The sequence below is a fragment of the Scleropages formosus genome, chromosome 13, assembly GCF_900964775.1.
Source record: "Scleropages formosus chromosome 13, fSclFor1.1, whole genome shotgun sequence".
Lineage (NCBI taxonomy): Eukaryota > Metazoa > Chordata > Actinopteri > Osteoglossiformes > Osteoglossidae > Scleropages > Scleropages formosus.
This window is the reverse complement of record NC_041818.1, coordinates 1,285,272-1,312,828: the sequence shown is the minus strand read 5'-3', so window position 1 is coordinate 1,312,828 and position 27,557 is coordinate 1,285,272. Positions and strand designations below refer to the sequence as shown.

Below are 27,557 nucleotides of genomic sequence, written 5' to 3'. Positions count from 1 at the left end.
TATAAAAATGTAAAAATGCAACACTGTATGACAAGTGGTTATTTTAAGACTAAGATTACTATACATTTTCAGCACTGATATGGTTTTGTTTAAAAAGAAATGTCTAGTAGTTGCTAAAAAGAATGCTCAAAAAAAAGCAGTTTATTCAGTTTATTTTTATGGCGTGTGCTCCTCACCAGAGTAACACAGTGTTCACCAAGGTTCCCGTGTTCGAGGGTTGAACCATTTCTTGCTCAAAATGTTTCTTGTGTTTAGAAACAATTTGAAGTTTGTTGCTGGCTCACCTCTCTATTACAGTTACACATAAAAATGAATGTATACACAGCTGTCTTGTAGAAGTGTGGGAATGCTGACCTCACAGTGTGTTTTTAGATTCCACGAAGCCTCCAAGATGGTGAAACTCGTGTTGCTCTTGTGGTGCATGTGCTTTGCTGGTGAGCAGTACAGGGCAGTGCCCTTTTCCACACGACATCTGCCAGCAGAAATACAGCAGAAATAGCAATCTGAGGACACACCATTTTGTGCTCATATCTAACACACAGCTGCTCATACGTCTCATACTCTCATTTAAATTTCATATTTCCCATATGTAACTGACAGGAAAAAAAGTAGAAAATAGTTTTGATTTTATTCCCCAGTTACTTTATATATATACTGTATATAAATATGCCAATAATTTTAAATTTCTATGTATATATGTATTTCATTCATTCATTCATTCATTCATTCATGTTATCATAACCATCATCCATTTTTCACACTTTACTTCCCAAAACTGTTTTTTGTTTAATACTTTTTTCAGATCAAGGAAGTTTTTTGAGCTGTACTGTAGGCAAAAGAATTTTAAGTTGTGTTCAAGCTTTCACAAGGCACTGTTTCAAATGAATAAATTAAATCAACAAACCAATGGTTATTCACTGCTCCATGTTTTTTGTTAAACCTCTTTTTAAATTCATTATTCTATTAAACTTTTCTATATTTAAATCTTACTGTTTTTCAGTATTTCTGTTTAAAGTATGGTGAGTCACAATTTTATTTTATGGCTTTACTAACTTTTTTAGTAATGTCTTTTACCTCTTTCAGTTCAAGCCAACAGAGGACCAAACATATTAATGACAACTGTTAGAGTAATGGAAGACCTTCAGATTGGTATGTTTTTTTAAAAATAAAATGTCTGATATTAACAATGTTACAAACAATGAGGAAATAATTTCTCAATACTTCCATGAATTTTTTTGTGCTGTAGATTGAAAAAACAGTTTTTCAATAAATAGTGAGTGTTTTCATACATTCAGCTCAGTGGCAGCAAATATCTTGTATTGCTATTTAATTTGAAAGTCAGTGTTTCTGATTTTATTTTTAATTTCCAATACTTGTGTGCTTTGATACTGTGTTGTAAATATTAATGAACACATATTTTCACTTTTTTCCTGTAGATGAATATGCGTTTGCCATTATAGCATCAGATCCTGAAGGCGATGAATTAACTTACTTCATCACAGGCCAAAACGCTTATTACTTCAACGTAGATGAAAACACCGGAAATGTAACTGTACGGTCTGAAATGGACAGAGAGGTAAGCTCTGTTAAGCTCTGAGTAGAATGAATAAACGTAATAATGTAAGCCTGGTAAAAATGTGTAGTAGCTCCACTTCACAGGCCACTGTTTGTGGTTCCGGGTTGTGCAACATGTAGATGCCAGATGGTATTTACTGCTGTGTTGCGTGGTGAAAGCACAGTGCCTCTGATGATGTCCTGTACATCTGCTCTCATGTCAAAAACAGAGCACAAGCTGATCTGTGAATCAGAGCTAGAGGCATAAAATCCACACCTGAGATTATAGGACACATATGGAACTGTATATGGAACTAGTCCTTTAATATTTTCAGACAATGATGATTTATGGTCAGATTAAATTTGGTTCTGTTTAGATTTTCTCAGTACTAGCAAGTTACCCGTGGAAATAATGGCTGTATAGTGTGTTGGGCATGGATATGCCACACATCAATACGAAGTTTTATGACCAAAAAAGCCATCACTTGTGATGCAGAGAAAATGTATGGGCAGACAGTAATAAAAACACACAAATCAATGACTGGGGGGACAGTAATCTGTACATTTAGTACATTTACTTTCTTGAAGTTTAATCTTTCAAATGCATTTTCTGGGAGTCCTTTTTAGCTTGCTTTAGTGATTTATTTTAGGTAGGTTAGTGATACAGTGTGGTTATTTTGTGTGGGAAAGTCAGTGATATAGTCTGGTTATTCAGTTTAAGCCTACTTCATTTGGACTTTAGCACAAAATGGAAGACAAAATTATAAATTCATTCTTTTAAAATGTTTTTTTAAATGAATTAAAGAACTGAATTAGGCCATTTTCATTGTATGACAAACATGTTTAAACAATGCAAATGAAATGGGTCTGCAGAAATGTCTTTAAAACTGCAGCTTAATTTTTAATATTGATAGTGTAACAATAATTTCATAAAATTCATAATGGGGGACAGTTTTATAAATATTTTTTATAATCCCACAGAAAACAGATACATTTCCTGTAACAATAGAAGTTTCTGATGGCATTTCTAGGGTAAGTGCAAAATCTTTATCATTGTAAAAACACACATTTTATGGTATATAAACATTTGCACATCAACAGATAAACTATGTGACGGAGCTAAGATAATTTATTTCCTTTATTTCCTTTTTTTTGCTTTTGAACAGACCTCAAAAACTGTTACCATAATTTTGGAAGATGCCAATGATAATCACCCTGTGTTTAATCCCCCTTCATATTCTGTGGTTGTTCCAGAGGTAAATGAAATTACTACAAACAGTATTTGCATGCAGCAGTCAGATATAATTGAACATGAAATATCAGAAGCATTTTGCACTGCAGTTTTAAATGGTTAACAATTTTCTAAATTTGGCCCAGAACAGTTTTACAGTTCTGCTACTGGGGCTCAGTGTACATCCTTTGGGGTCTCTTTATCAGCTGCTCCCTTAGTGTATAATAGTTTCACAAAGATGAAAATCAAGTGCTTCCAGGATACATTTGCTCTTGGGGGCTATTAAAATGAAAGAACTTGTCACAGTATATCAGGGCCCTGATCACTACCTCGACTGTACAGCCAGCAGTATTGTTTGGTGAATGATACTTTTTCTCTTTTTTCACAGAACACCTCAGTGAACACTCTCCTCTTTCAGGTGTCAGCCACTGATGCAGACATTGGATTAGCAAAGACCACTGTTTACAAAATTGACAGCGTAAGTAGAAACTGAAGTGCTCTAGGTTGCAGTCTCTAACCCAAACAAGTTTTGTCGAAAGAGTGCATTCCGATGTTTTCCTTTATTTGTACAGGTTGTACCAAGTAGTGGCTTTGACCTGTTTTCCGTTTCTGAAACAACCGGTCAAGTTAAACTAGAAGGACAATTAAATTCTACAAGTAAAAGCAGCTTCTATCAGATAAAGTTCAATGCATCGGTAAGAAAGAAAATGGCAAAAAAGTGGCCATGTCCCATTTAAACACTTGATGTTGAGAAACAATTATATTTCACTCAGTAGCTTCAGTTCCCTTTTTTTTATTTATATTTTTCTCTTTGAAGGACAAAGGTGGCATGCTTAATGGAGAATATGTTGTTCAATCCAACGTGGCATTTGGCTCAATCACCGTCATCGATGTTCCGGACCTTGACCCACAGTTCATAAACCTTCCCTATTCAGTCACTGTCAATGAACATACACCTGTGGTAAGTGTCTGCTGTCCATTTATGGCTAATAAATGCAATATATAGTTTTTCTGAAGCAATGATAATTTAACTGTAGTTTTTTAAATTTTATTTTAGGGCACCAGTGTGTTTCAAGTGCAAGCTATAGATCCTGACACATGGGTTAATGCCAAAATTGTCTACAGCATTCAAGGTGAGAGGAGAGTGATATGCATTTGAATGCAAAGCATATACATTGTATGGGAGAACAGATGCTGTAGGAGTTAAACCTGCCCCTTTCCCTTGAAGGACCCAGATTTGAATGTCACCTTCTGTTGTAGTGCTATTGAGTTTTAGCCACTACACAACTCCTTGTCCCCTTACCCTGTTTCTTGAGTTACTTATGTGTCTAATTTTTGCACAGTGAACATCTCAGTGTTGTTGCACGTTTACAAATAATCACTGTAATTTTGCAAGTCTTTTTCAAACCCTTCATGGGGAAGAATACAGTCCCTACAAGCAAGAAAGAACACAGTGTGGCATAATGCTCTGATGCTGTGCACTGCATGCCATCTGAAACTCATACAGAATCATTAATATTTCAATAACTGATTGAGCTGTATTGCCGGGCAGGCCCCGGTTCCCCGCGACCCCCTATGGGACAAGAGGTTCAGAAAATGTGTGTGTGTGTGTGTGATTGAGCTGTAATTAAATCTGAAAAATATATATTTATAACACTAACAAGTCACCATAGAAATGATTTTTTTAGCAAAATTACATTCAGAATAAGGTTCTTAGTGTGAGAAGTGATACTGTGATTGTAAACTGTCAACCAGTTCAAACTGGAAATGATGACCCCTCTAATCAATAGACTTAGACCAGTCTAATCAGTAAGACTGGCACCTCTGAGCTAATTTGGCTGTGGCCAATGATCAATGCTTCATTCATCTTTAGCTCTGGGTTTCTATGTTACTGTGTTATTTTTAGTGCTAGGTTTCTGTCACAAAAAGAAAAATACAATTTGCCTAGTAATAGCAATTATGAAAATGACACCATTTAAAGGAGTCAATTTTTTGGTTTTTTTCAGATACAAATGTACCTGACCTGTTCATGATAGATGAAAATACTGGAGACATATTTGTCAAAAAAATATTTGATAGAGAAGAATTTTTGGATATTAATGCTGTTGTTACTCTCAGAGTGATGGTAAGTGATATACGTCTGGCCAATCCAAAGTTAGCTAAAACTGATCTTTCATGAATTTCACCAAATGTTTTGCTTTGTTATGTATGAAGGAAGTTTCCATCTCATAATGCTCTTGTGCCGCAAATGAACTTGTGTGTTCCAGGCCCAGGAAACCACAATAAATGTTCATGGAGTATTTGCCAATACACTGACCAACGTGGAGATCACGATAGGAGATATTAATGACAACAAGCCTGAATTTTACGACTGTACGGCTCAACCTTGTGTTCCAACAACCGTCTTTATTGGCTACATCGATGAACACTCTCCCCCGGGCGAGCCTGTGAACGGACTCAACATTCTGGCTGAAGACAGTGATGAGGTCAGTTTTCTTCCCCTTATTTATGGAAAAGACTGCATGTAGATGAACATAAAAAAGCTTTATATTGTATTGAAAGCTTTATTTATATTGAAACTGGTGTGATCAATAGTACCTTTAATTCAGGACCATGTAAAAAGTCAACCTTTTTAGTTATGACTGAAAGAAAACTTCTACTAGAATTTTGAGGTGATAATTTAAATAATGTCTGTTCTTATTCAGGGATCAAATTCCAGGTTCACCTTAAAGCTGGCTGGACCAGACAAAGATGCCTTTACAGTGTTTCCACAATCTGTTACATCCAATTCTCAAGTGGAAATTCAAGTCAGAAACTCAAAAGATGTTGACTATGAAGCAAATAAAACTATGATAGTGAAGGTAAAGACCATGAAATATTTTCTGAACAGTAATCATACAGCTAAGGATTGAAAAGAGCTTTCTATAAAGATGCTTTATGTTATGTTTTAAATTACAGTTAAAATGACTACAAGTGAATGATCCCCAAAGCAGTAAATGTGTGCTGCTGAAGACTGTATTGCTTACAATCAATATGTAAGATTTTGTATCTCATTGTTGAGGCAGCATTTGGTGTAGTGGTTACAGTTGCTACCTTCAGACTTGAAAAGTCGCAGGTTTGAATCTTTACTGTTGTAATAAAAATGACCCTGACGTATAAATAGATATATCAGTCTAAAGAAGTTAACGCTCTAAGCTGCTTTGTAGAAAGACAAATAAATATGACATTGAATGAAATGTGCATTAATGACACACACGCTACGTAAAGAATAAACAATCGATTTGAATTCATGAAGCATTCAAATGTTCTTGAAGCATTGAACGATGAAGAAATATGCTTCTTCTTCAGATTGTTGCCACCGACAGTTCCAACACATATTGGCACTCCACGGCCACTGTCACCATCGAGATCAACGATATCAATGACAACAGCCCCGCATTCCAGCATGAGATAAACAATTTAGAGGTTGAAGAACACAGCTCAAATGGATACATTATAGCAACTATCACAGTATGTTCACTTTTATTTTGCCTTCTTCTGCTAGAAAAAGTTATTGTAAAGGGCACATTTTGGAACTATTCTGCAAGAGGTTAAAAGCTGTGTTGGGAATTTCACATCTCGTTCAATCACTTTAATTTCACTTCTCATTCCATTCCATCCAAAAACTTTTTATTTTGTCTTCCAGGCAACAGATCCAGACACTGCAGATGTGGACAACATTACATACAGGCTTTTACCACAGAACATGTAAGTAGCTAAGGCACTGGATTCATAAAGAGAAAGCTTCAAGGCAAAGCTGAGGAAATATCTGCCTGGTGTAACAGAGCACAAACCTGTTATATGAGTGCAATGACACTCTGCTTTGTGTCACTACTTTCAGCTTACATGTTATGAATCGGTAATAACCATTATACCAATACATACAGAAGAAGCTTAACACCAGTCTTTTTTAGAACGAGACATTTCAAAGTGGCACCACAGAAATGTATGACAGGGTTAAATCCAATACACTCTCTGTTTCATTTTTTCAGCCACAAGTACATTGATGTTCATCCAAAGAATGGCAGCATTCATGTGGTGAACGACACGCTGCTGGATCGGGAGGTCATTCCCTCTATTACGGCAACTTTAGACGCAACAGACAGCGACAACAAATTGGGAAGAACCATCTTGGTGATCACACTCCTAGATATAAATGATATGACACCATACATACCCAGAAAGACATATGATGAATATACGTCAGAAGGACCAAAAGGGAAAGTATCAGTTACAATCCAGGTTAGTTGGCCATGTCCTTTCTGTAGAAACACAACAGAAATGATTCAGCTCATAAAAACTTAAGCAGTTATGTTCAATGTTTATCATTACTGGATATGAAATCTTGCTGATAAATAATTCTGATGTGTTACTTCTGCAGGCTACTGACAGGGATGAAGAGGGAACTGATAACAGCAGGATCCAATACAATATTATTGACACAGAGTTCAGTGACAACTTCACCATTGATAAAGACACTGGCTTATTACAGAATAAAGGACCACTAGACAGAGAGGCCATTAACATCTCACTGAATGGGGAAATCCGGCTAAATGTGACGGCTACAGATATGGGGGTAGAACAGAAATCCACAGATGTGATGGTCATAATTACTGTAGAGGTAAGCCTTACATCAAGCATCAGCATTATATATAATATATTGTTATTGCCAACAGAATAACTTCACTAAAGTCAACAATGAAAAGAGAGAACAGGGTAGTAAAAAGTTGTGGGACTGAAGGAGAAAAACTGGAGTACGTGAACTGTACACGGATGGAGAAGGGGCAGTGACACTGAGGTGGGAAAAAGAACAGGGAGTGAAGGGGACTGGTGCAAGGGAGACAGTGTCTCATAGGAGATATATCAGTACATTCACCTATACTGTGACATCAGCCTTCCATGGCCTCCCACTCTGTGGAGCCTAAGCAGTCCTTCAGCTTCTCAATGGCCTCAGGTGTCCTCAGGTGTCCACCACCGGCTGATGGTCTTGGTAGGCTTAGACTCTTCCAGTTTCCTTTTCTGAGTGGGTACAAGCATGAGCATGGTGTGAGCCGGTTTGCTGAGGGATGCATGGGGAAAATGCAGGAATGCCCTCGAGCAATTGATGAACTAGTAATATTCAGGCAGATCATATTTCACGTGACTGTGATTAAAATCCCTGATAAAAACAGAAACAGTGCTGGGGAATTTCCTCACTTTGTATATTCCAGCAATTTTCCATTAGATATTAGTTAAAGGCATTAAAATAAACCAAATGTCAATTTTTGTTTTTCATAAGGCTTTTGATTAACAAATTGCATCAAAGAAATGAGCACACGTGTTCCTAGTTCTTCTGCAGGAGTCCCCAGACATGAAGGACACTTGACTGACATGTGATGCTTTGCTTTCACTGTCCTGTCTAGTTTTTCCCATACATATTCAATTCAGTTCAATTCAATATATTTTTATAGAGCGCTCTTCTCACGCAGTGACACAGAGCGCTTTGATGGCAGCATCCACTCAACCACACTTGCAGTCTCTGTACGTGAATGAGTGTAAGCAACTGATACTGTGTTGAAAGCATTTTTTTATTTTGTGTTTTTGCATCCCATCATGTCTACTAAATGCCCATGTGTGTGTCTCTCTCTGCTAAATTTGCCCAGCTGTAGGCTATGATAAGTGTTCTGAGCATGTTTAAGATACGCTAGGCTATGATGTTTGGTAGATGCAGTACTGTACTGTTTTTCCACTTACGATATTTCCACTTATGATGGGTTTATTGGAACATAACCCCATCATTAGTCGAGGAGCATCTGTATATGTTTTTTTTCAGAATTAAGCTTTTTTATGAGTAACCAAACTCCTATTTCACAATGAACTGCCACCGATGCTGGTTTAAAAACACCTCAGAGCAATTCAATTGTCTGTTTTTTTTTTCAGATCTTTACATTAAAGGATTACTTTTTTACTGTTTCTAGGCAGCACTTCTTGTCTTTGATAGTAGCAGAGGTATTTGCCATAAGAGATAAGGGAAAATTTTGCAGTATGGACCAGTGTGCTGTAGATAAATGATTGAAAAGCATGTTGAGCTATTCAGCTTTTCGTCTTTCTCTGAAGATGCTTTGGATTCTGTCTGGTCAACCTTTACAGAAGGGGGCCTGTACTTATTACCACTGAATCGAAATTGAGAAATTGTCCTCAGTCAGAAAAGTAGGGATAGTTAGATTTCAACACTTAGGTATTTTTTAAAATGTCTTTCAGGATATCAATGACAATGCACCCCAGTTTGGAAATAAATCTTATGTCTTCACTGTCAAGGAAAGTGAGATGGGTGAGTAAGATTTTTGTATTGTTGATTGTGTCACTGAAGTGTAATCTTTTCCCTAAGGTGTGCTCATAAAGTGAAATCTCATAAAAACAACTCTTTACTAGCAATGATGGAAAAATGAACCATGCTTTCCTGAAACAGAAATGTTTTAGTTGTTAAAGGCCTTAAGTTAAAGTACAGCTGTATTGTGGTCGCAGCATTGACATTTCATGTCCCATCAAATGTAGAGGAGGATTATGGGTTGTGACAAATATCTGCTGTTTGTGCCTGTCCCAGTTTGTGTATGCGTACGTGTCAAACATACATTTTGGTTTAAGGTTTAAAACATTCATTTTGGTACATTTATCGGTCTATGACAACATCATAAATTAGGGAATTCCATCTGCTCTGGAATTACATTAAAAGATTCTTAATACCATCTGAAAAGATGTGAAATCAAAAGAACTGTAATAATAATAATAATAATAATAATAATAATAATAATGGAAATGAGCAATTCTTCTAATTGCTATGATCACTCACTGTCGCTTCCAGCTGACGGAAGTCTTACCTGGTGAGATGTCACCAAAGTACATTTATTGAATTGAAATGTCTGTATCTCGTGAGAGCTGACAGCTTGTGAAATGAGTTTTCTGGTACAAATTCCATTCTTGTAAAAAGAAACATTTGTTATATAAGGGAAATCTGTATTATTGCCAGTGTGAACTAAACAGCCACAGAAGGCTGTGTGATGGAATAGTGTTAAAGGAGGACGTTGCTTACTGTCCTGTGTTTAAGGTTAAAATCCTGGTTGAAGGTTGATGTTACCCACTTTGGATAAGTGTTTACTTTCAATGGATAAATTATTTTTCCCTCTGTAATGTACCAAAAGGCTGAAATAAACAAAAGACCACACATACCGTGGTATTCCTTTAATTGTCTTGCTTCTCTTCTTTGTGGGCTCAGTGTTTGCAGGTGATGCAGATCAAATTATAGTACGCAATTGTATCTCTTTCCTCATTATGGTTGGCAGCTTTGGGAAGTTAGTTTGAAGAAAAGTATCAGTTAAATTAATAAATGTAAACATATCCTCATTTACAGAGGCACTAAGTCTCATGCAACCTTTTTTCTGCTCTTCCCCAGGAGCGTTTGTAGGCTCAGTATTTGCAGATGATGCGGACCAAACTATGACGAACAATCGTATCTCTTTCCGCATTACGGATGGCAGCTTTGGAAATTTTCTTGTCATCACCTCAGCAGCAGAAGATGGCAGTGGCTACATTGGCAATATATCTGTGGACCGTGATGTTGAACTAGATTACGAGCAAGGAAGAAGGTCATATAATCTCAAAATTGAGGCCACTGATATGGTGAGCACAGACCTAGCTGATGTGAAAGTGATTGTACTGGATGTAAATGACGAGCGGCCAGTTCTTCCCAAAGATTTGACACTGCATGTGCCTGAGAACACTACAGGCCTAGGGGAGGTGGGCAAGATTGAAGCACAGGACCCCGACACCAACAGCTCTCTCATCTACGAGTTACTCTCCATGCAGTGCCATTGCAACGGCACTGTGGGTCCCTGTGATGAAGAATGGTTCACACTGGAGTCCACAGGAGCCATAATAGTTAATGAGGATTTCGTAATTGATTACGAAACATGTGACCAGGTTAAACTGGAAGTACACGTGGTGGATGTCTTTACTGAGAAAGGAGAGAATCACAGTGTCGCAGGTAACAAGCGTTTGCCTCCTTCATGACAAAGAAAGCACATGTTCTGTAGGTAGGAAAGAGGTGTAATAATAATACACGGATATGATATTCACTTGAGTTATTATAAACCATGTTTTCAAATGCTATTTGTGTGTTTTAAAACTATTGCCATTTTCTTAAGTGCTTTTATTCCATTGTCAATATTAAAGTAACTCATTTTTTTCAGGTTATGTGACAATCAATATTGATGACATCAATGACAATGCTCCAACTTTCATAAAATCTGATGGAGTCTTTGGTAATTTTTACTTTTTTATATCTCTTCCACATGGTTTTGACACTAACAGCTAAAGACTGTACTTCTCCCTTTATTTGGAAAGTCTATGGTATGCAACTGTCTTACATTTGTTGTGCTATATCTATTTCACTACTATATGTGTATTTATACTACTCATCAAATACAGATTTACAGTTTTTTTAAAAAATTTGTTTCTATAAGTTGCGCTCAGTGAAAACACCCAGCAAGGGACATCCGTGGCCCATGTTTCAGTAAGTCCTGTACACTTTTTTCTTGTACATAAAGGTACTTTATGTACCCGTTATGAACAGTTTCAGTACCTACATATCTGTCTGAATAAAGTGTAGTGCTTTAAACTTCATAGTGGCAGAGTGGCACAAGCAGTAGCACTAGTACCTCACAGCTGCTGAGTTGTGGGTACCCATATGGGTTTGAATCCAGCTCAGTCTGAGTTTGCATGTTTTTTTCTGTGTTAGTGGGTGGTTTTCTCTGGTCCCTCTAATTTCCTTCCACAGTCCATTGATTTCTTTGAAATAGTGTAAATGAGCATGTGTTCTTGCCCTGTGATTTACTGGTGTTCCATTCAGGGTGTACCCTGCCTCACACCTGATACTTCTGGGATAGGATCTGACCACTGTGACCCTAGACAGGCAATTTTTGATAATTGATAGATAGATGGCTCTAAAATCTTAACAGAAATTCACTGTTAAAAATGTCAAGTATCATGCCACCATTTTCAATAGCTATAAGTGATCATTGACAGCCGCTCAAAGCATAAGACTTGTTATCAACTGTGAATCAAATATCTTAACACAATGATCATGGTCCTGCTATTGAGTTGATCCCAACTCATAGCAACTACTCCTTTGGTTTTCCACTGCCTTTTTTTCCACCTGTGTCTGGGGAGTGTGAACAGGAGGAGCAACATGCAAACTCTGTGAACCTTGAGCAGACTTCAAACCCCATACCTGCTGAACAGTTCAGGAGATTGAGAGCCACCAGCTTTACCTGCTATACCACTGTGTCCCAGTTTTAGCACAAGCTTGTAACAATTTCTGTTACAGTACTAATTATTTACATATTTTTGGCTAATGCTAGATCTATAGCATTATGATATTTGACAAAATTAAATTATTTCATATAACCAGTTTTATTTTTTGTCTTTTAAGAATGTGCTTTCCTGCTCGTTGTTTTATTCTTCATCCAAAGGCAACTGACAGGGATTCTGGAAACAACAAGTTGATCAAGTTTGAAGTGCTGTCAGTACAATTTATCGACACTAATAATGACCAGATGCAAACAGACAAACTCTTCAGCGTGGAAACAACAGCAGTGCAGGATATTTATAGAGGAGATATCAGGTAAACAAATGATAAATATTGGCATGCAGCTTTTTTATTTTCAATCATCACTTTACAAGAATACTCTGTTGATTCTTCTATTTAAATGTCTGTTTTAAGTAATGAATTTAGATATGTTCAAATAGCGACATAAGAACTTGTTGGGTTTTGGGGGTGCAAAGAATAATAATGGTAACTACTGAAGAAACACAAACTTTCAAGCAAACAAATGAATGTTTCAGGTGCCTTGGAAGTCTGGACGTTAGCTTAAGAGGAAAGTACCTGGTAACAGTTGAAGCAAAAGACACTGGAAACCTTGCAACAGCAACTCACATAGAGGTATGGTTTTTATAAATATAGAAGTGAATTGAACAGCATAAAGGATAATATAGCAGAAATTTTCTACTGTAGCCTCAGAACTATTTTTCCTTTTATTGGGTATTATACTATAAAAACTGATATTTCTTTGTTGATTTCTTCATTGATTCTTCAACCCTGAGTCAGACAGAATATTTTGTTTGATATTATTTCTTAGATGAAGGATTAGTGATGTAAAAATCAACCAGTGTATGTTTGTGTCTGTACATATATATATCCTTCTATATTTATTTTCAGATTTACACAATTGACAAATCTTACCGTGTTGGCCTTCGTTTTGAAAACTCAGTGGAATATGTCAGTTCAAATCTGGCTGAAATTATTAGGTAAGTTATCACTGTTTTTTGGTATGTATGACTAAGGACGAAATCTGCATCTGTCCACGTCAAGCAGGTACCTAGTACAAGAACAAATAAATCAGTAATAGTAGTTAGCAACAGCTACTTTTTAAAACAACTTTTTTGGATTTACTCCAAAAGCAGAGGTATTTTAACATGTTACAAGAAAGCAGGGATAAAGAAGAGAATTGTCCTTACTGAATATAGGCTCTTGCAATCAATTATAGTAGGCCTTTGACTTGCAAACTTTCAGCTTACAGATTTTCAAAGATATGAACAAACCTGACAATATGTCCACTGTCTTGTAATCTTCTTAGTCATGTCTTGTAGTCATCAATAGTTGTATGTCCAAATATGTCACTGCTGAAGGTATTTAGCCAGCCACAGTCCAGCACTTCCACTTTCCGGCCCTTATTTATTCTATGTAATTTTGTGCTTGCTAGTGCTGTATTTGACAAGCGCAGAAGTTGCTACTAAAAGAAACACACAGAAAAATATGGTAAAGACATGAAAATCAACAACCAAATCTATCTATTTTGTCTCTCTTTTACAGTGTGTCAAATCATAAATAAGCAGGTTAAGACATTTCAAATATTGTCCATGTACTACATATACAAAAAGTATATTTTACATTCAGTTTAAAAAATGGTAAAAGTATCTGTCAACTTACAAAAAGATTTCCAATCCTTATCATGTTTTTAAGTTAAGAACTTTCTGTTTACCGTCATGTTGGCATGTTTTGAGTAAATAAAAGTGCCCATACGTGGCTGAGCACTACGTCAATCTGTTACAGGAACAGTGTAACATTATTATTATTATTATTATTATTATTATTATTATTATTATTATTATTATTATATGCCTAATTCTGTTTTAATTGCAGGGCTCTTTCAGGAGCAACTGGAGCAATTGTTCACATTTTGGAGGTGGTGGCTGAAAGTACCAAACAAAGGTACTATGTGACTTTGTAACATGTGAATTTTGATGTGATGTGAGCTTTAACCCTTTTCATTGGTTAAATATATAAAATGGACTTCTAGACAGCAATCCCTTCATAAAAATAGATCATTGTGATTGTTATTTTGCACAGAGAAGAACTAACATTAGAGGCAAAGCTGACATTCTTTGCCATAAAAGACTTTTGGCTCCTTAATTTATGGATGATTGAATTATGGCTCTTTAATTTATGAATGATTGAATTATGAATTTACAAAGAATGTAAACTTTTTTCTGTGTATTTTTTTTTAAATGCATTTTTTTCCTATATTCTAAAATTTCAGTCTGTAGCAAAGTTAACATGGGCTATGCTTACCCACTGATCCAGCAGGTGGTAGTAAAACACATCCATTGTTATTTATTATTTATGGCACACATGTAGTGATTGCGATTCTTATAGTTCTGGTAAAAACAGGTGTTCTTTTGCCATGCAGAGCAAGGTGAAGAAAAGAGGCACAGACCAAAGTTGTGAGAAAATAATGAATATTGGATATGATTTTGGGAGCACTGTATTTTTTCAGTGATTTGTAAATCAGTTTTATTTTTAGTTTAGCTAAAGGTTATAGAAATAATAAGAAGTCATACATTTAATATTTTTATTTATTGTAGGTATAGCTGAGATTCTTACAGAAGCTAACCCGTGAATATCTGCATTAATGATTGTGACTTTTAATTATTGTGACACTGGAATTATGGAGAAAACAAATTCAGAAAAGCCTTCTCCCAGTCGAGTTTGTGAGCTGAAAACCCAGACTAATTCATTTTTTTTTTTCTATTGAAAAAGTATTGTTGCTTAGAAGTGTAAAAGTAATGAAAATGTCTGACACATTTAAATCCTTGTTTTAAATGAGGGCTCATTCATCAGGAACTAAGGCAGTCACTCACAATTTGAATGTTATGGCAGAAAATACTGGGCACTGGTAAAATGTTCAAAAATATAACTTTCTGTTACTTATTCAATACGCAAATTATTAATTAATTCTGTCTTTTCCCGTTAGTAATTATTGATTTATATTTCAGAGCAACAGAGATAACGCTTTTGGAGGCATATTTCATATATCCCAATGGAAGTGCACTCGATTCTAACAGTGTGGAAAGAATGCTGCAAGGTGACCTATATTTTGGTGGTATACTGGGGAAACACGGCCTCACATACATTGTAAGTGAATAACAGCCTGTTTAACTGCACTTGCTGTACACCTGCTTTATTTAAAATGTTGATAATGTATCACTTGGCTGGGGAAAAAAGCTGTAAAGTGAGAATATATAAATGGGGGGGAAGAGAGAACATGGACATTTCACTTTGCTAGTCATTGAAAAATTTTAAGGGTAACCTAAACAACAGTTTACACACAGTTTTGTAAGTAACTATTAAAAAAAATAATATTTCCATATCAAAGTCATATTTCACAGTTAAGGCCAAATGAACTTTAACTTTTCAGGTGATATTAATTCACAATTTGTGTCAGGCATTTGGAATTAAGTGGATATAAATCACATGTCTTAAATGTTTTTTATTTCAGTCTACATATGAACATTGATGATCTTCAGACATGTATAATGTGAAGGCCATGTTTTTCTCAGTTTGTTACCCAGTTGGTTGTTCAGCTCTTTTCGCTGTTGCAGGAGTTGGGTGGCACAGAGAAAAAGGATGTTGATCCTGTGTTCCTTATTTTACTCAGCTTGGTAGCTGGTCTGGTTATCGTATTGATGATTATGATAACGTCACTTGTGTGCACTCAGAGGAGGTGAGATTTCTCCTGCAGGAGGTCATGGACCTGGTGCCCTGGTGACTGTGAGCAGTGTTTCTGATTAAAACAATGAAATTAAATGATGCAGTATCATTATTCATTGAGTGCACAATGTTTCAAATACACACACACACACACATTTTCAGAACCGCTTGTCCCATACGGGGTCGCGGGGAACCGGAGCCTAACCCGGCAACACAGGGCGTAAGGCTGGAGGGGGAGGGGACACACCCAGGACGGGATGTTTCAAATATTCTTGACTTTTATAGTTTTCCCATAATGTTTTATAAACAGTGTGAATTTAGTCACCCCCAATGTTTAGCTATTACTGAGAAATAATACTGATTGTATAAATTGGTAATAGGATCAAGCTTAGTGAAAGTGTTATTCTTCCAGCTTTATATGAAATCGGTGTCTAATGTGTGTACAACTATGGTAAAAGTAATGGATTCTGCATATGGTAGGGGGCTTTCACACATGTAGTAAAGATGTGATGAAATAGTTTCTGAATGTGCAGTATTAACTTATGCTCAGTGACTTGTTTTAGCTACAAGAGAAAGCTGAAGGCAGCCAAAGCCATGAGCACAGCTGCCATGAGGACAGAGAATCAAACATCTGGAGTAGTAGTGCCTGGTACAAATAAGTACACCATGGAAGGGTAAGCATTAAAAATAGAAATTTTGTAAATTCAGCTTTTGCTTCGATTGATCCATGTTAAAGCTGCTTTTGAAAGCTGGGCTCGAAATTTAATTTTTACATTTTGCTGGTTCACATGGGACAAATTATTGTCTGAGTTTCTAAACAAAAATGCTCATGTTTAAAGTTTTTATGGGCTCTTGTTTTCCCTTGTAGAGCAAACCCTGTGCTGAATATGAACATTGACGCCTCCACAGACCTGGGCTTCGATGAAGAAGCTTCCAGTGATGATAAAATGAGGTATGATACTGCTTTTTTCTCCAATGGATCCTTTTCCATTGTTAATGTGTGATTTAATTTATTGTTCAAATTTTTAAAGCCTCACTTTTGTTTTTAATCCTATAGCAATGAGGTTACAGTGTATTCAGAAAGTATTCAGACCCCTTCACTTTTTTACCTTTTTTTATGTTGCAGCCTTATGCTAAAATCCTTCAAATTCTATTTTCCATCATCAATCTATACTCAATTCATGATAAAGACAAAGCAAAAACAGGATTTTGGAAATTTTTGCGAATTTGTTAAAAGTAAAAAACTAAAATTTCACATTGACTTACATTGAAGTATCCAGACCCTTTGCGTCTCTCTCTCTCTATTTATCTATTGACCATTGCCATTGATCATCTTTGACATGTTTGTACACCTTGTTTGGAGTCCATCTGTGTGCTATGACACTTGAAATTTAGTTGAGGTGTATCCCATTTCTATTGATCATCTCTGAAATATTTCTACACTTTGTTTTGCATCCACCTGTGGTAAATTAAATTGATTGGACATGGTCTGGAAAGGTACACACCTATATATATAAGGTTCCACAGCTGAGCAACAGCCAGGCCATGAGGTTCAAGGTTCAAGGAATTGTCTGTAAAGCTCAGATACCGGATTGTGTTGAGGTAGAGATCTGGAGAAAGATATAAAAAATGTCTGCAGCACTGAAGGTTCCCAAGAGCACAGTGGCCTCCATAATTCTTAAATGGAAGAAGTTTGGAACAACCACAACTCTTTCTAGAGCTGGCTGCCTGGTGAAACTGAACAATGGAGGAGAAGGGCCTCTGTAAGAGAAGAGACCAAGAACCCAATTCTCACTTTGGTTGAGCTCCGCAGATCCTTTTAGGACATGGGAGAAACTTCCAGAAGGACAACCATCATTGCAACAATCCACCAATCTGGGCTTCATGGCAGAATGGCCAAACGGAAGCATCTCCTCAGTAAGACATATGAAAGCCTACTTGGCGTTTGTAAAAATGGACTTAAAGGATTCATACTGTAAGACATAACATTCTCTGGTCTGATGAAATCAATTCCAAATGTCATGTCTAGAGGAAACCAGGCACCACCACTCAGGGTGAATGGAGAAAAATACTGAGATTTCCTTAATGAAAACCTGCTCCGGAGTGCTCTGGAGACTGGACTGAAAGTTCATGGTGATGACCCTAAGCATAATGGTTTAGGGTTATTCTGTGAATGTCCTTGAGTGGCACAGCTAAAGCCTGGACCCAGTCAAACATCTCTGGAGAGATCTGAAAATAGCAGTTCACCAACAGTCCCCATCCAACTTGGCAGAGCTTGAGAAGATCTGCAGAGTGGAATGGCAAAAAATTCCCAAATCCAGGTGGGCAAAGCTTATCATGTCATACCAAAGAGGACTCAAAGCTGTAATCGCTACCAGAAGTGGTTCAACTAAGTAATAAGTACAGGGTCTGAACACTTAGTGTATGTCAATGTGATATTTCAGTTTTTTTATTTTTAACACATTTGCAAACATTTCTGAAAGGCTGTTTTTGCTTTGTCATTATGGGGCATTGAGTGTAGACTAATGAGGGAAAAATGAATTTAAATGATTTTAGCATAAGGCTGCAATGCAAAAAAAGTGGGCAAAAAATGAAAGGGTTTTAATACTTTCTGAATCCACTATCCCAACAACCTTGATGAACAAATTAAAATTTAATATCCCATGACACTATTATTTTTTAAATCACATTTGGCCTTATTTATGAAATTGCAGTCTAGCCTTTGATTGAGTTACAAACAAACTCTAATGTCTATTGCATAAAAGCAGCAAAATTATAAATACTGTATGTTTATCTTAATAAGATCTTGTTTTCAGCAGTGTTGTATTAATTTCTGTAATTATCAGAAAATATCGTCCTTGAAAAGTATTTCTATTTGTATTTTCTCATTTCTATATTTTTATTATAGTTAATCCAACATATGAGACAAATAACAGTTTTTGTTAGTGCAGGTTTCCCTCACCTAATAAATGGTAATGTAATCAGAAACAGACTTATGACCACATATATTTTGTCCTTTAAAATTTGTGTAACACGCTATCTACTCACAGTTGTGAAAAATTACTTACTGGGGTAAAAAAAAAAGTCTCTTCAATGGAAACCTTGTCTTTAACGTCATGAGCAAGGTCCATATGGTTCTCATTTAATCTTATTGTTTTGTTTCAATTTCCTTTATTTTGTTTTAACACCATTTTTAGCCTCAACTCCTTGGACTACAACATGGATACGAACATTATGGACAAGGATGATATGCAAATGATGGTAAAGATAAAACTGACAGCAAGAAAAAAGCTTCACCACATAGCATTTTAGGCTTTTGTATTTCACAGCAGTGAATTAAGTTAACTAGCCTTTTTATTTTCCACATTTTTATGGAAATACCAAATGTTATAAAATATTCTTTATTTTATACTCTCAACCCTCATGCAATGGGATCCCATACAAGAAAAGACTGCTTACGGTAGTTTATGAAAATATGCACCCTTTTATTAATGCAGAGGGACTAATATTTAATATAGCTGCATTTTTTTTTAACCCATTATGAGGTTATTTTACTTTCACAAAGAGTGGAAAAATAGTTGATATAACCTGCCACCTTTGGTCCCAAAAGACCCATGTTCCACTTCCTGCTGCAGTACCTGTAGCGTCCGGACGGGAGTCCGACACGGACGCGCGTTGCTATTACGTCCAAACACAGACGAAATATATAATGACTTCACGTGCAGTGTGAGGTTAGACGTGTACGGTGAGTATTGTAAGACACTCGGTGGAAGTGAAACAAGAAACACGAGACCAGGAAACACACACGGTGTTGGAACTACGGTGAACAGTGAAACGCTAATCTGTGAGTCTGACCGCAACCCTGAGACGTGACGAAATACCGGACAGGAACGATGGACCAGGACTGAAGAACAAGAGGCAGGAACTGACGGGACGGGCACTCGGGACTGGAACATGCACACCTAGGAAACAAACTGAGGGAACAAGAGACTACCAATCGCCAACGAAGCACAAGAGAACTGCTGATTAAGAATCCGCGACTAGTTCTGCTCCGCTGGCTCCTTTTATACCTCCATGTCCTACGAGACTGTGAGGTGATAGGTAAGCGTTAGCTAGCGGCACTGAGTGGCGCCGCCTCTGACCAGGAGGGGCAGTGACCCCGTGGGATGTGACAGTACCCCCCCCTCCAGGGGCGGCTCCAGCCGCAGAACGCCGGCGGGTAGGCGGTCGCCCCCGCCGTCGCGGAGCAGGCCGATCTGGATGACACTCATGGAAGTCCTCAATAAGAGCTGGGTCCAAGATGTCCCGTGCTGGTACCCAAGACTGCTCCTCCGGCCCATAGCCCTCCCAGTCGACCAGATAGTACAGCGTACCCCGTCTCCGTTTGGAGTCCAGGAGGGCCCTGACGGAGTAGGCAGGAGAACCATCCACATCCAACGGTGGAGGTGGAGAGACTGCTGGGCTCTGCAGGGCGGAAACACAATGGGGCTTGAGGCGCGAAACATGAAACGTGGGACAGATACGATAATGCGAGGGCAACTGAAGACGGTAAGAAACCGGGTTGATCCTCTTCAGGATCTTGAAGGGGCCGATGAAACGGGGGGCAAGCTTCCTCGAGGGCAAATGCAGTTTGAGATCCTGGGTGGACAACCATACTCTCTGCCCTGGCTGGTACAATACAGTCCTACGCCTTTTGTCGGCCTTCTCCTTTTGGTTGGATACCACCTCCTGGAGACGGACATGTGCGGATTCCCACACCGACTCACTCCTCTTGTACCAGTCGTCCACAGCTGGCAACCCACTGGTCTCCATCGTCCACGGGAACAGCGGAGGCTGGTAACCGAGCACACACTGGAAAGGAGTTAAGTTTGTGGACGAATGGACCAGGGAGTTCTGGGCGTACTCTGCCCAGGGGAGGTATCTGCTCCAATCCGCTTGATTCTGAGCACAGTAACTCCGCAGGTAACGTCCAACCTCCTGGTTGAGGCGTTCCACTTGCCCATTAGACTGTGGATGATAACCAGAGGAGAGGCTGACTGAGACTCCTAAGCGGGCAAAGAAGGCCTTCCAGACCCTTGAGGTGAACTGGGGTCCCCTGTCCGAGACGACATCCTCTGGCAGGCCATACAGCCGGAAGACATGTTGGAACAGCAGTTCCGCGGTCTCCAGGGCTGTAGGTAGACCTTTCAGAGGAATCAGTCGACAGGCCTTGGAAAAGCGATCTATGACGACCAATATGGTGGTGTTTCCATCAGAACACGGAAGATCAGTAAGGAAGTCCACCGCTATATGGGACCATGGACGGTTGGGAATCGGGAGTGGCTCTAAAAGCCCTGCTGGCAGCTGCCGTGGGACCTTGGCCTGGGCACATGTGGTGCAGGCAAGGACGAAGTCTCGTACGTCCTGTCTCATGGATGGCCACCAGAAGCGTTCAGCGAGAAGCTTCAAGGTTCGGTTGACCCCTGGGTGTCCTGTACTTGGACCATCATGGGCCCAGTGTAGGAGCTCGGACCGAACAGTGGACGGGACGTATTCTTTGTCTTGGGGCTGCTCGTTGGGACCGGGTTCTTGACGTTGGGCTGCTTGGATATCGTCCAATAAAGCCCAACGGATAGGAGCCACAAACTGCGTCGGGGACAAGATGGTGTCTGGTGGGGAGAGCTGAGGCGATACCTCGAACAAACGGGACAGGGCATCGGCCTTGCCGTTCTTGGAGCCAGGACGATAGGTCACCGTGAAACGGAACCTGGTGAAGAACATGGCCCACCGCGCCTGTCTGGAATTGAGCCTCTTTGCCTTCTGCAGATACTCCAGGTTCCGGTGATCAGTTAACACTAAGAATGGGTGCGTAGCCCCCTCTAACCAATGTCTCCACTCTTCTAAGGCCATCTTTATGGCTAAGAGCTCCCTGTTTCCTACATCATAATTCTGTTCAGTAGGCGACATCTTGTGTGAGAAATACGCACATGGATAGAGCTTCAGGGGACTTCCCTGGCGCTGTGAGAGCACTGCCCCTACCCCGGCCTCAGAAGCATCAACTTCCACAATAAAGGGCAGTTTGGGATCAGGGTGCTTCAGGATTGGGGCAGAAGTAAAACGCTTCTTTAGGTCTTCAAAGGCCTGACTCGCCTCAGGAGTCCAGGTCAGGCGCCTAGGGGCTCCTTTTAACAGAGCAGTCAACGGGGCTGCAACGGAACTGAAGTTCCTTATGAAGCGCCTATAGAAATTCGCAAAACCTAGGAACCGTTGCAGGTCCTTTACTGTCTTTGGCTGGGGCCATGACAGAACTGCCGAGACCTTCTGTGGATCCATCGTGACCCCGTTGGGTGTTAGGATGTACCCCAGGAAATCCACAGAGTGCACATGGAACTGGCACTTCTCCCCTTTCACGTACAGCTTATGTGCAGCCAGCTTTTGCAACACCTCCCTGACATGTCCAATATGCTCCTCACGGGACCGAGAAAAGATCAGGATATCATCCAGATACACTAATACTGAGCGATTAATTAGCTCTCTGAGTACTTCATTAACAAAAGCCTGGAATACGGAAGGTGCATTCGCCAGGCCAAAAGGCATGACCAGGTACTCATAATGGCCGAGGGCGGTGCTAAAAGCGGTCTTCCACTCATCCCCTTCCCTAACGCGAATCAGGTTATATGCGCTCCTAAGGTCCAGTTTCGTAAAGATGGTAGCACCGGAAACCTGTTCGAGGGCCGACGTGATAAGAGGCAAGGGGTGCGGGTACTTCACAGTAATGGCATTTAGCCCCCGATAATCAATACACGGGCGCAAACCCCCGTCCTTTTTCTCAACAAAGAAAAAGCCAGCGGAAGCTGGAGAGGTAGACGGCCGGATGAATCCGGCTTCTAGTGCCTCCGTTATATAAGCCTCCATTGCCTGATGTTCAGGTTGAGAAAGAGGGTATACCCGCCCCCTAGGGGGTGTAGTGCCCGAAAAAAGATCTATAGCACAATCCCAAGGTCTATGAGGAGGCAGTTCTGCAGCCTTGTGTTTGCTAAACACCGCCACTAGATCTGCATACTCCCTTGGAAGCTGCAGGGGCAGATCTGCATTAGGGCTCTCTATGGATGTGGAGTTACAAGACGTCTCCAGGTGTTTGGGACACTGCTGTCCCCAAGACAGCAGTTTCCCCTCACTCCAAGAGATAATAGGGTCATGGGTGCATAACCATGGGTATCCCAAAATAATGGGGTTATCAGGGGACTTAATCAGATAGAACCATATCTGTTCCTTATGGAGTGGCCCTACCTGCATAGTAACGGGCTCTGTGCGCTGCTCTACACGCCCCGACCCGATTGGAGCGCCATCAATAGCTTTAACAGCCAGGGGTTTTGGGCATCGGGCACAGGGCAAGCCCCAGGACGCGGCCATATCATGATCCATGAAATTCCCTGCAGCGCCACTGTCTACCATAGCTTTCGTCTGCTGCTGCTGGAAACCCCAGGATACTGTAACTGGTAATGTCAACAGGGAGGTATGGAGAGATACATCACTCACCAGTAAGTCGGTCCGTTGGGATCCACGGGGTGGCCGCACTGGGCAGGAAACCTGAACGTGATCCGCAGCTCCACAGTAAAAGCACAAGCGTTGCAGAAAACGGCGCCTCCTTTCCTCCTCTGTCACACGCCCGTTACTGAGTCGTATTATTCCCTGTCTGACGCACTGTTCTTCGAGCCCTGCACAGCTGACAAGGTTGCGTGCTTGAGCCGGCTCACGGTCCACAGGGCTGTAGGGCACCTGCTGCCCTGGCGGCGTCGGGGTCCGGCTGGAACCGGAGTTGCTCCGGTAATCCGGCGAGAACTCCTGAGAGAGTGGTCTTGACAATCGGGGGCTGGATGTCTTCTCCACTGGAGACCAGGAACGCACCTGAAAACTCTTGGTGCTGGGGAAGAACTGTCTCTCTGTCTTTCTGTCTGGGCTAGGGGGTGACTCAGGAGAGTAGGGCCCTGGGAACAGAGAGGCTGGACTGGAGATTGAGTATTCTGTGTAATTCTGGTTCTCACCTCTGCTACCTTGCAAAGCCTCCTGGAAGGGAACGGACAGCTGCTCAGTAGCGCTGATCCCATTGGTCTGCACAGGGCTCGTGGGCTCCGCGCGAGGACCCGAGGAAGCATAAAGACGATCAAAAAGACATGTCCGCCAATCATCATGCGTTTGCGAACTGGTCGGATCGGCGCCCCGCCCACCGTGACTGAGGAGTCGTGTCAACCGCTCCAACTGATCTGTGAGGCGGCTAGCGGCGTTTGTGCAAACCAGGAGTTGTTCTTGGTTCGCCTCTGTCAGATCCGCCAGCTCACGCCATTCCGCTGAAGTCATACTAGCAGGCGGATTCTTCTGTAGCGTCCGGACGGGAGTCCGACACGGACGCGCGTTGCTATTACGTCCAAACACAGACGAAATATATAATGACTTCACGTGCAGTGTGAGGTTAGACGTGTACGGTGAGTATTGTAAGACACTCGGTGGAAGTGAAACAAGAAACACGAGACCAGGAAACACACACGGTGTTGGAACTACGGTGAACAGTGAAATGCTAATCTGTGAGTCTGACCGCAACCCTGAGACGTGACGAAATACCGGACAGGAACGATGGACCAGGACTGAAGAACAAGAGGCAGGAACTGACGGGACGGGCACTCGGGACTGGAACATGCACACCTAGGAAACAAACTGAGGGAACAAGAGACTACCAATCGCCAACGAAGCACAAGAGAACTGCTGATTAAGAATCCGCGACTAGTTCTGCTCCGCTGGCTCCTTTTATACCTCCATGTCCTACGAGACTGTGAGGTGATAGGTAAGCGTTAGCTAGCGGCACTGAGTGGCGCCGCCTCTGACCAGGAGGGGCAGTGACCCCGTGGGATGTGACAGTACCCTTGAGCAAGGCACTTACCATGAATTGCTCCAGTAAAAATTACCCAGCTGTATAAATAGGTAAATCACTGTCACTTTTGGAGAAAAAAATCTGCTGAATCAATAGAGTAAATGTAAACAAAAGAATGTGACAACCCACTTGCTTTTGTGTTATTTTAGTCACTGTGAGGTTTTTAAAAAGAACAAAGAAATATCAATTAATTTTAGGCAATATATATTTTTTTGTCGGTTATTTTGTTTTTTTGTCTGTTAACTTTTATTTTTTCTAGAAAAAATAATGATAATTCAGTCTCTTCATAATGGTAATTTGTCTAACAGGATGATGTCAAGGGAAAAATTAATTAATCTGAGAAAAGCCTGTGTTAGGATTTGGCTTTTGGTTTGCTGTCCTATCTGTAGCGGTCCTCATATATAATAATTTTATCATAGCAGATATTTATTGGATCCCTTCAAATTGACATTTACATTTATTCATTGCTGGAGCTTTAAAAGACAAGTAAGAGCAAAAATGGTACAGAAAGCGAGGCTCTAAAGTTAACAAACGAACAGGTTCAATAAAGACAGAAGATCAGTGTCAGGGGATGTTGAACTTCCAGAAGATAATATCACTCTAAATGTGTGTGTGTGTGTGTGTGTGTGTGTATGTATCTCAAACTAGGTGATCCAGGAGGAGGACGAAGATGACGACTACATCGAGCCACTCAGTGCTGCACTGGCACAACGAGGCAAGAATAAGGTGCCCCAACAGCATATGAACTTTGCCAACCCCAGCCTTGATACTACAGACCTGTGAAGAATAAATAGTCTTCCATTCAAGAGCTGTGGTGCATCACAACCTTTTGTCAAGACAAATATATCGAAATTCCAAGCATACCTTTTATCCCCTTAGAAACAGTCACAGATAATTGTGTTTACTGAAATGTTTCATGTTAAGTTTTTACACCTCCCAAACAGTTTTCTCAAATTTTGTTTTCTTATTATTTTGGCAACTTTATAAAGACTCTGCTCGAACTTACAAATAATCATTCACATCAGTGACCGATCAAGGTCACCAGCTTTTCAAGACTTTTTATGACTTTAAAATTTTTAACAATAGCCTAAACATGCCCTTATTTTTAAATGAATACTGACGACTACCACTTTAATTGGAGGAAATGGAGACCAATTAAATCTTCCTCACTCTTCGAGTGCTCAACTGAAACTTGTGCTAACAATGTTTTCTTGTTATCCCAAAGTCCATAGAAACTGTATCCAAAGAACTTTTACAGGTTATATGCTCTACTGTGTGTCCACATGTTCTCCAGTTGTGTGTTCAAATTCATTCAGTTTTACAGCATAGCACATCCTCGTGAAAACTGTACGCATACAGCTTCATGCTGGTGTGCTTCAGTGGAGTCAGGTGGAGCTGTGGAGAGTCATCTGCCTGTCATTGGTGGTGCCATTAGTGCACAATGTGTTTTTGTCAGCTGTTGAATGAATAGTTCAGTAAAATGGATCATGTCTAATTAATACTGAGATTTATATTTTCAGATAATGCAATCTGGTGTATTTGATGGCATTTGTTACCTCAAAACTGACACTGTAAAACAACCACGAGCAAGATATGAATTACTAGGATTGAGAGTATTCTACCCGTAAATGCCAAGAGTAAATAACAAACTTCTCATCACATCAAAATGTAAAAAAATTGTAAAGATTTTAATAACTAATGTGGGATACAATTGTATGTCAATCAACTCTTTTTGCAAGCTCATGGAATTACAGATGGCATACAGTAATAAAAATAATTTTGTTACAGTTTCTGTCACTGTGTATGTGTCATTCAGCATACACAATACTGTATATATAAGCATATTGTGTTTGTATTTATTGTGTTTATTTTACTAATTCAGTTCATTTGGCTAAATTATAATGGTTTGGCTTGAAAATATGAACTAAAAATATCTTTTAAAGGGCACTGATTTTCCTGAAATTTAAACACTGTATTGAGCTCTGTGCTGTCTGAAAATGGCCAAAGCTCTGCTGCTTAAATGAAAATAAATAGCCTGTGTTCATGCTTGGTGCTCGAATGGACACTATTGTTCTCATCACGTGGTTTGTGTCTAATTATGATGAAGAGTGGACAGTAGTGGATAATTATTTCACTGAATATAATTGCTTGGAGCAGCCATGGGCCGAGAGTGGTGGAGCTTAGTAGAACAAGTTCATTCTTGCAGTTCAGAGTATGGTCAAGCAAATTGGTTCTTCTGAAATTCCTGGAGTTCCTTTCTCTACAATTTTGTATTCAACCCACTGACAATTTTTCACATTGATATATCAAAACATCTTCCCCTTTCCTTATGTTGTGTTGCGCCTAGTACTATAAGATTTTAGTACACTAAACAATGATGGTGAATTTAGAGAGGTGCAATCACTCCATTAATTCACTCCAAAGGCAGCAGCTGCTCATTTTCTGCCCCACTGCCTTGCAATTGTTGCAGATGGAACCAATGAGGGGCACGCCAGCACCCGTCCTGAACTGGTGATCCCCATCAGGCCCTGACAGTAGGACTCTCTGCTGGTTAGTGTTCAGAAACCTCTGCTTGGGACAAAAGTGATCATAAAAAGTTTTATTGTTTCGTACAACTGGTCTTTTTTTCACAGGGATGGGTAAGTTCTGCATTTAGGCTGTAGAAGGAAGGCATCTGTAACAAATGTTTCAGTTGTCTTTGTGCTGTACAGACTTCTTAAGACAGTGTAATTTCAGCACAGATT

The 27,557-nt window shown here is 39.8% G+C and overlaps 1 protein-coding gene across 1 annotated transcript; it reads left to right on the top strand.

Moving 5' to 3' along the window:
* The first annotated feature begins 1,130 nt into the window (after positions 1-1,130).
* On the top strand, positions 1,131-27,346 carry cdhr2 (cadherin related family member 2). The gene is made up of 29 exons (XM_029257472.1): positions 1,131-1,149; positions 1,437-1,576; positions 2,721-2,810; positions 3,174-3,263; positions 3,358-3,480; positions 3,603-3,746; positions 3,843-3,918; positions 4,792-4,910; positions 5,053-5,271; positions 5,491-5,646; positions 6,134-6,295; positions 6,471-6,532; positions 6,817-7,066; positions 7,206-7,445; positions 9,065-9,134; positions 10,254-10,844; positions 11,050-11,121; positions 11,323-11,372; positions 12,331-12,482; positions 12,704-12,800; positions 13,077-13,165; positions 14,061-14,129; positions 15,194-15,332; positions 15,800-15,921; positions 16,472-16,582; positions 16,777-16,860; positions 19,106-19,169; positions 25,462-25,539; positions 27,284-27,346. The coding sequence occupies exons 1-29, from the start codon at positions 1,131-1,133 to the stop codon at positions 27,326-27,328; spliced, it is 3,723 nt and encodes a 1,240-aa protein (XP_029113305.1). The 3' UTR covers positions 27,329-27,346.
* Positions 27,347-27,557: the final 211 nt, after the last annotated feature.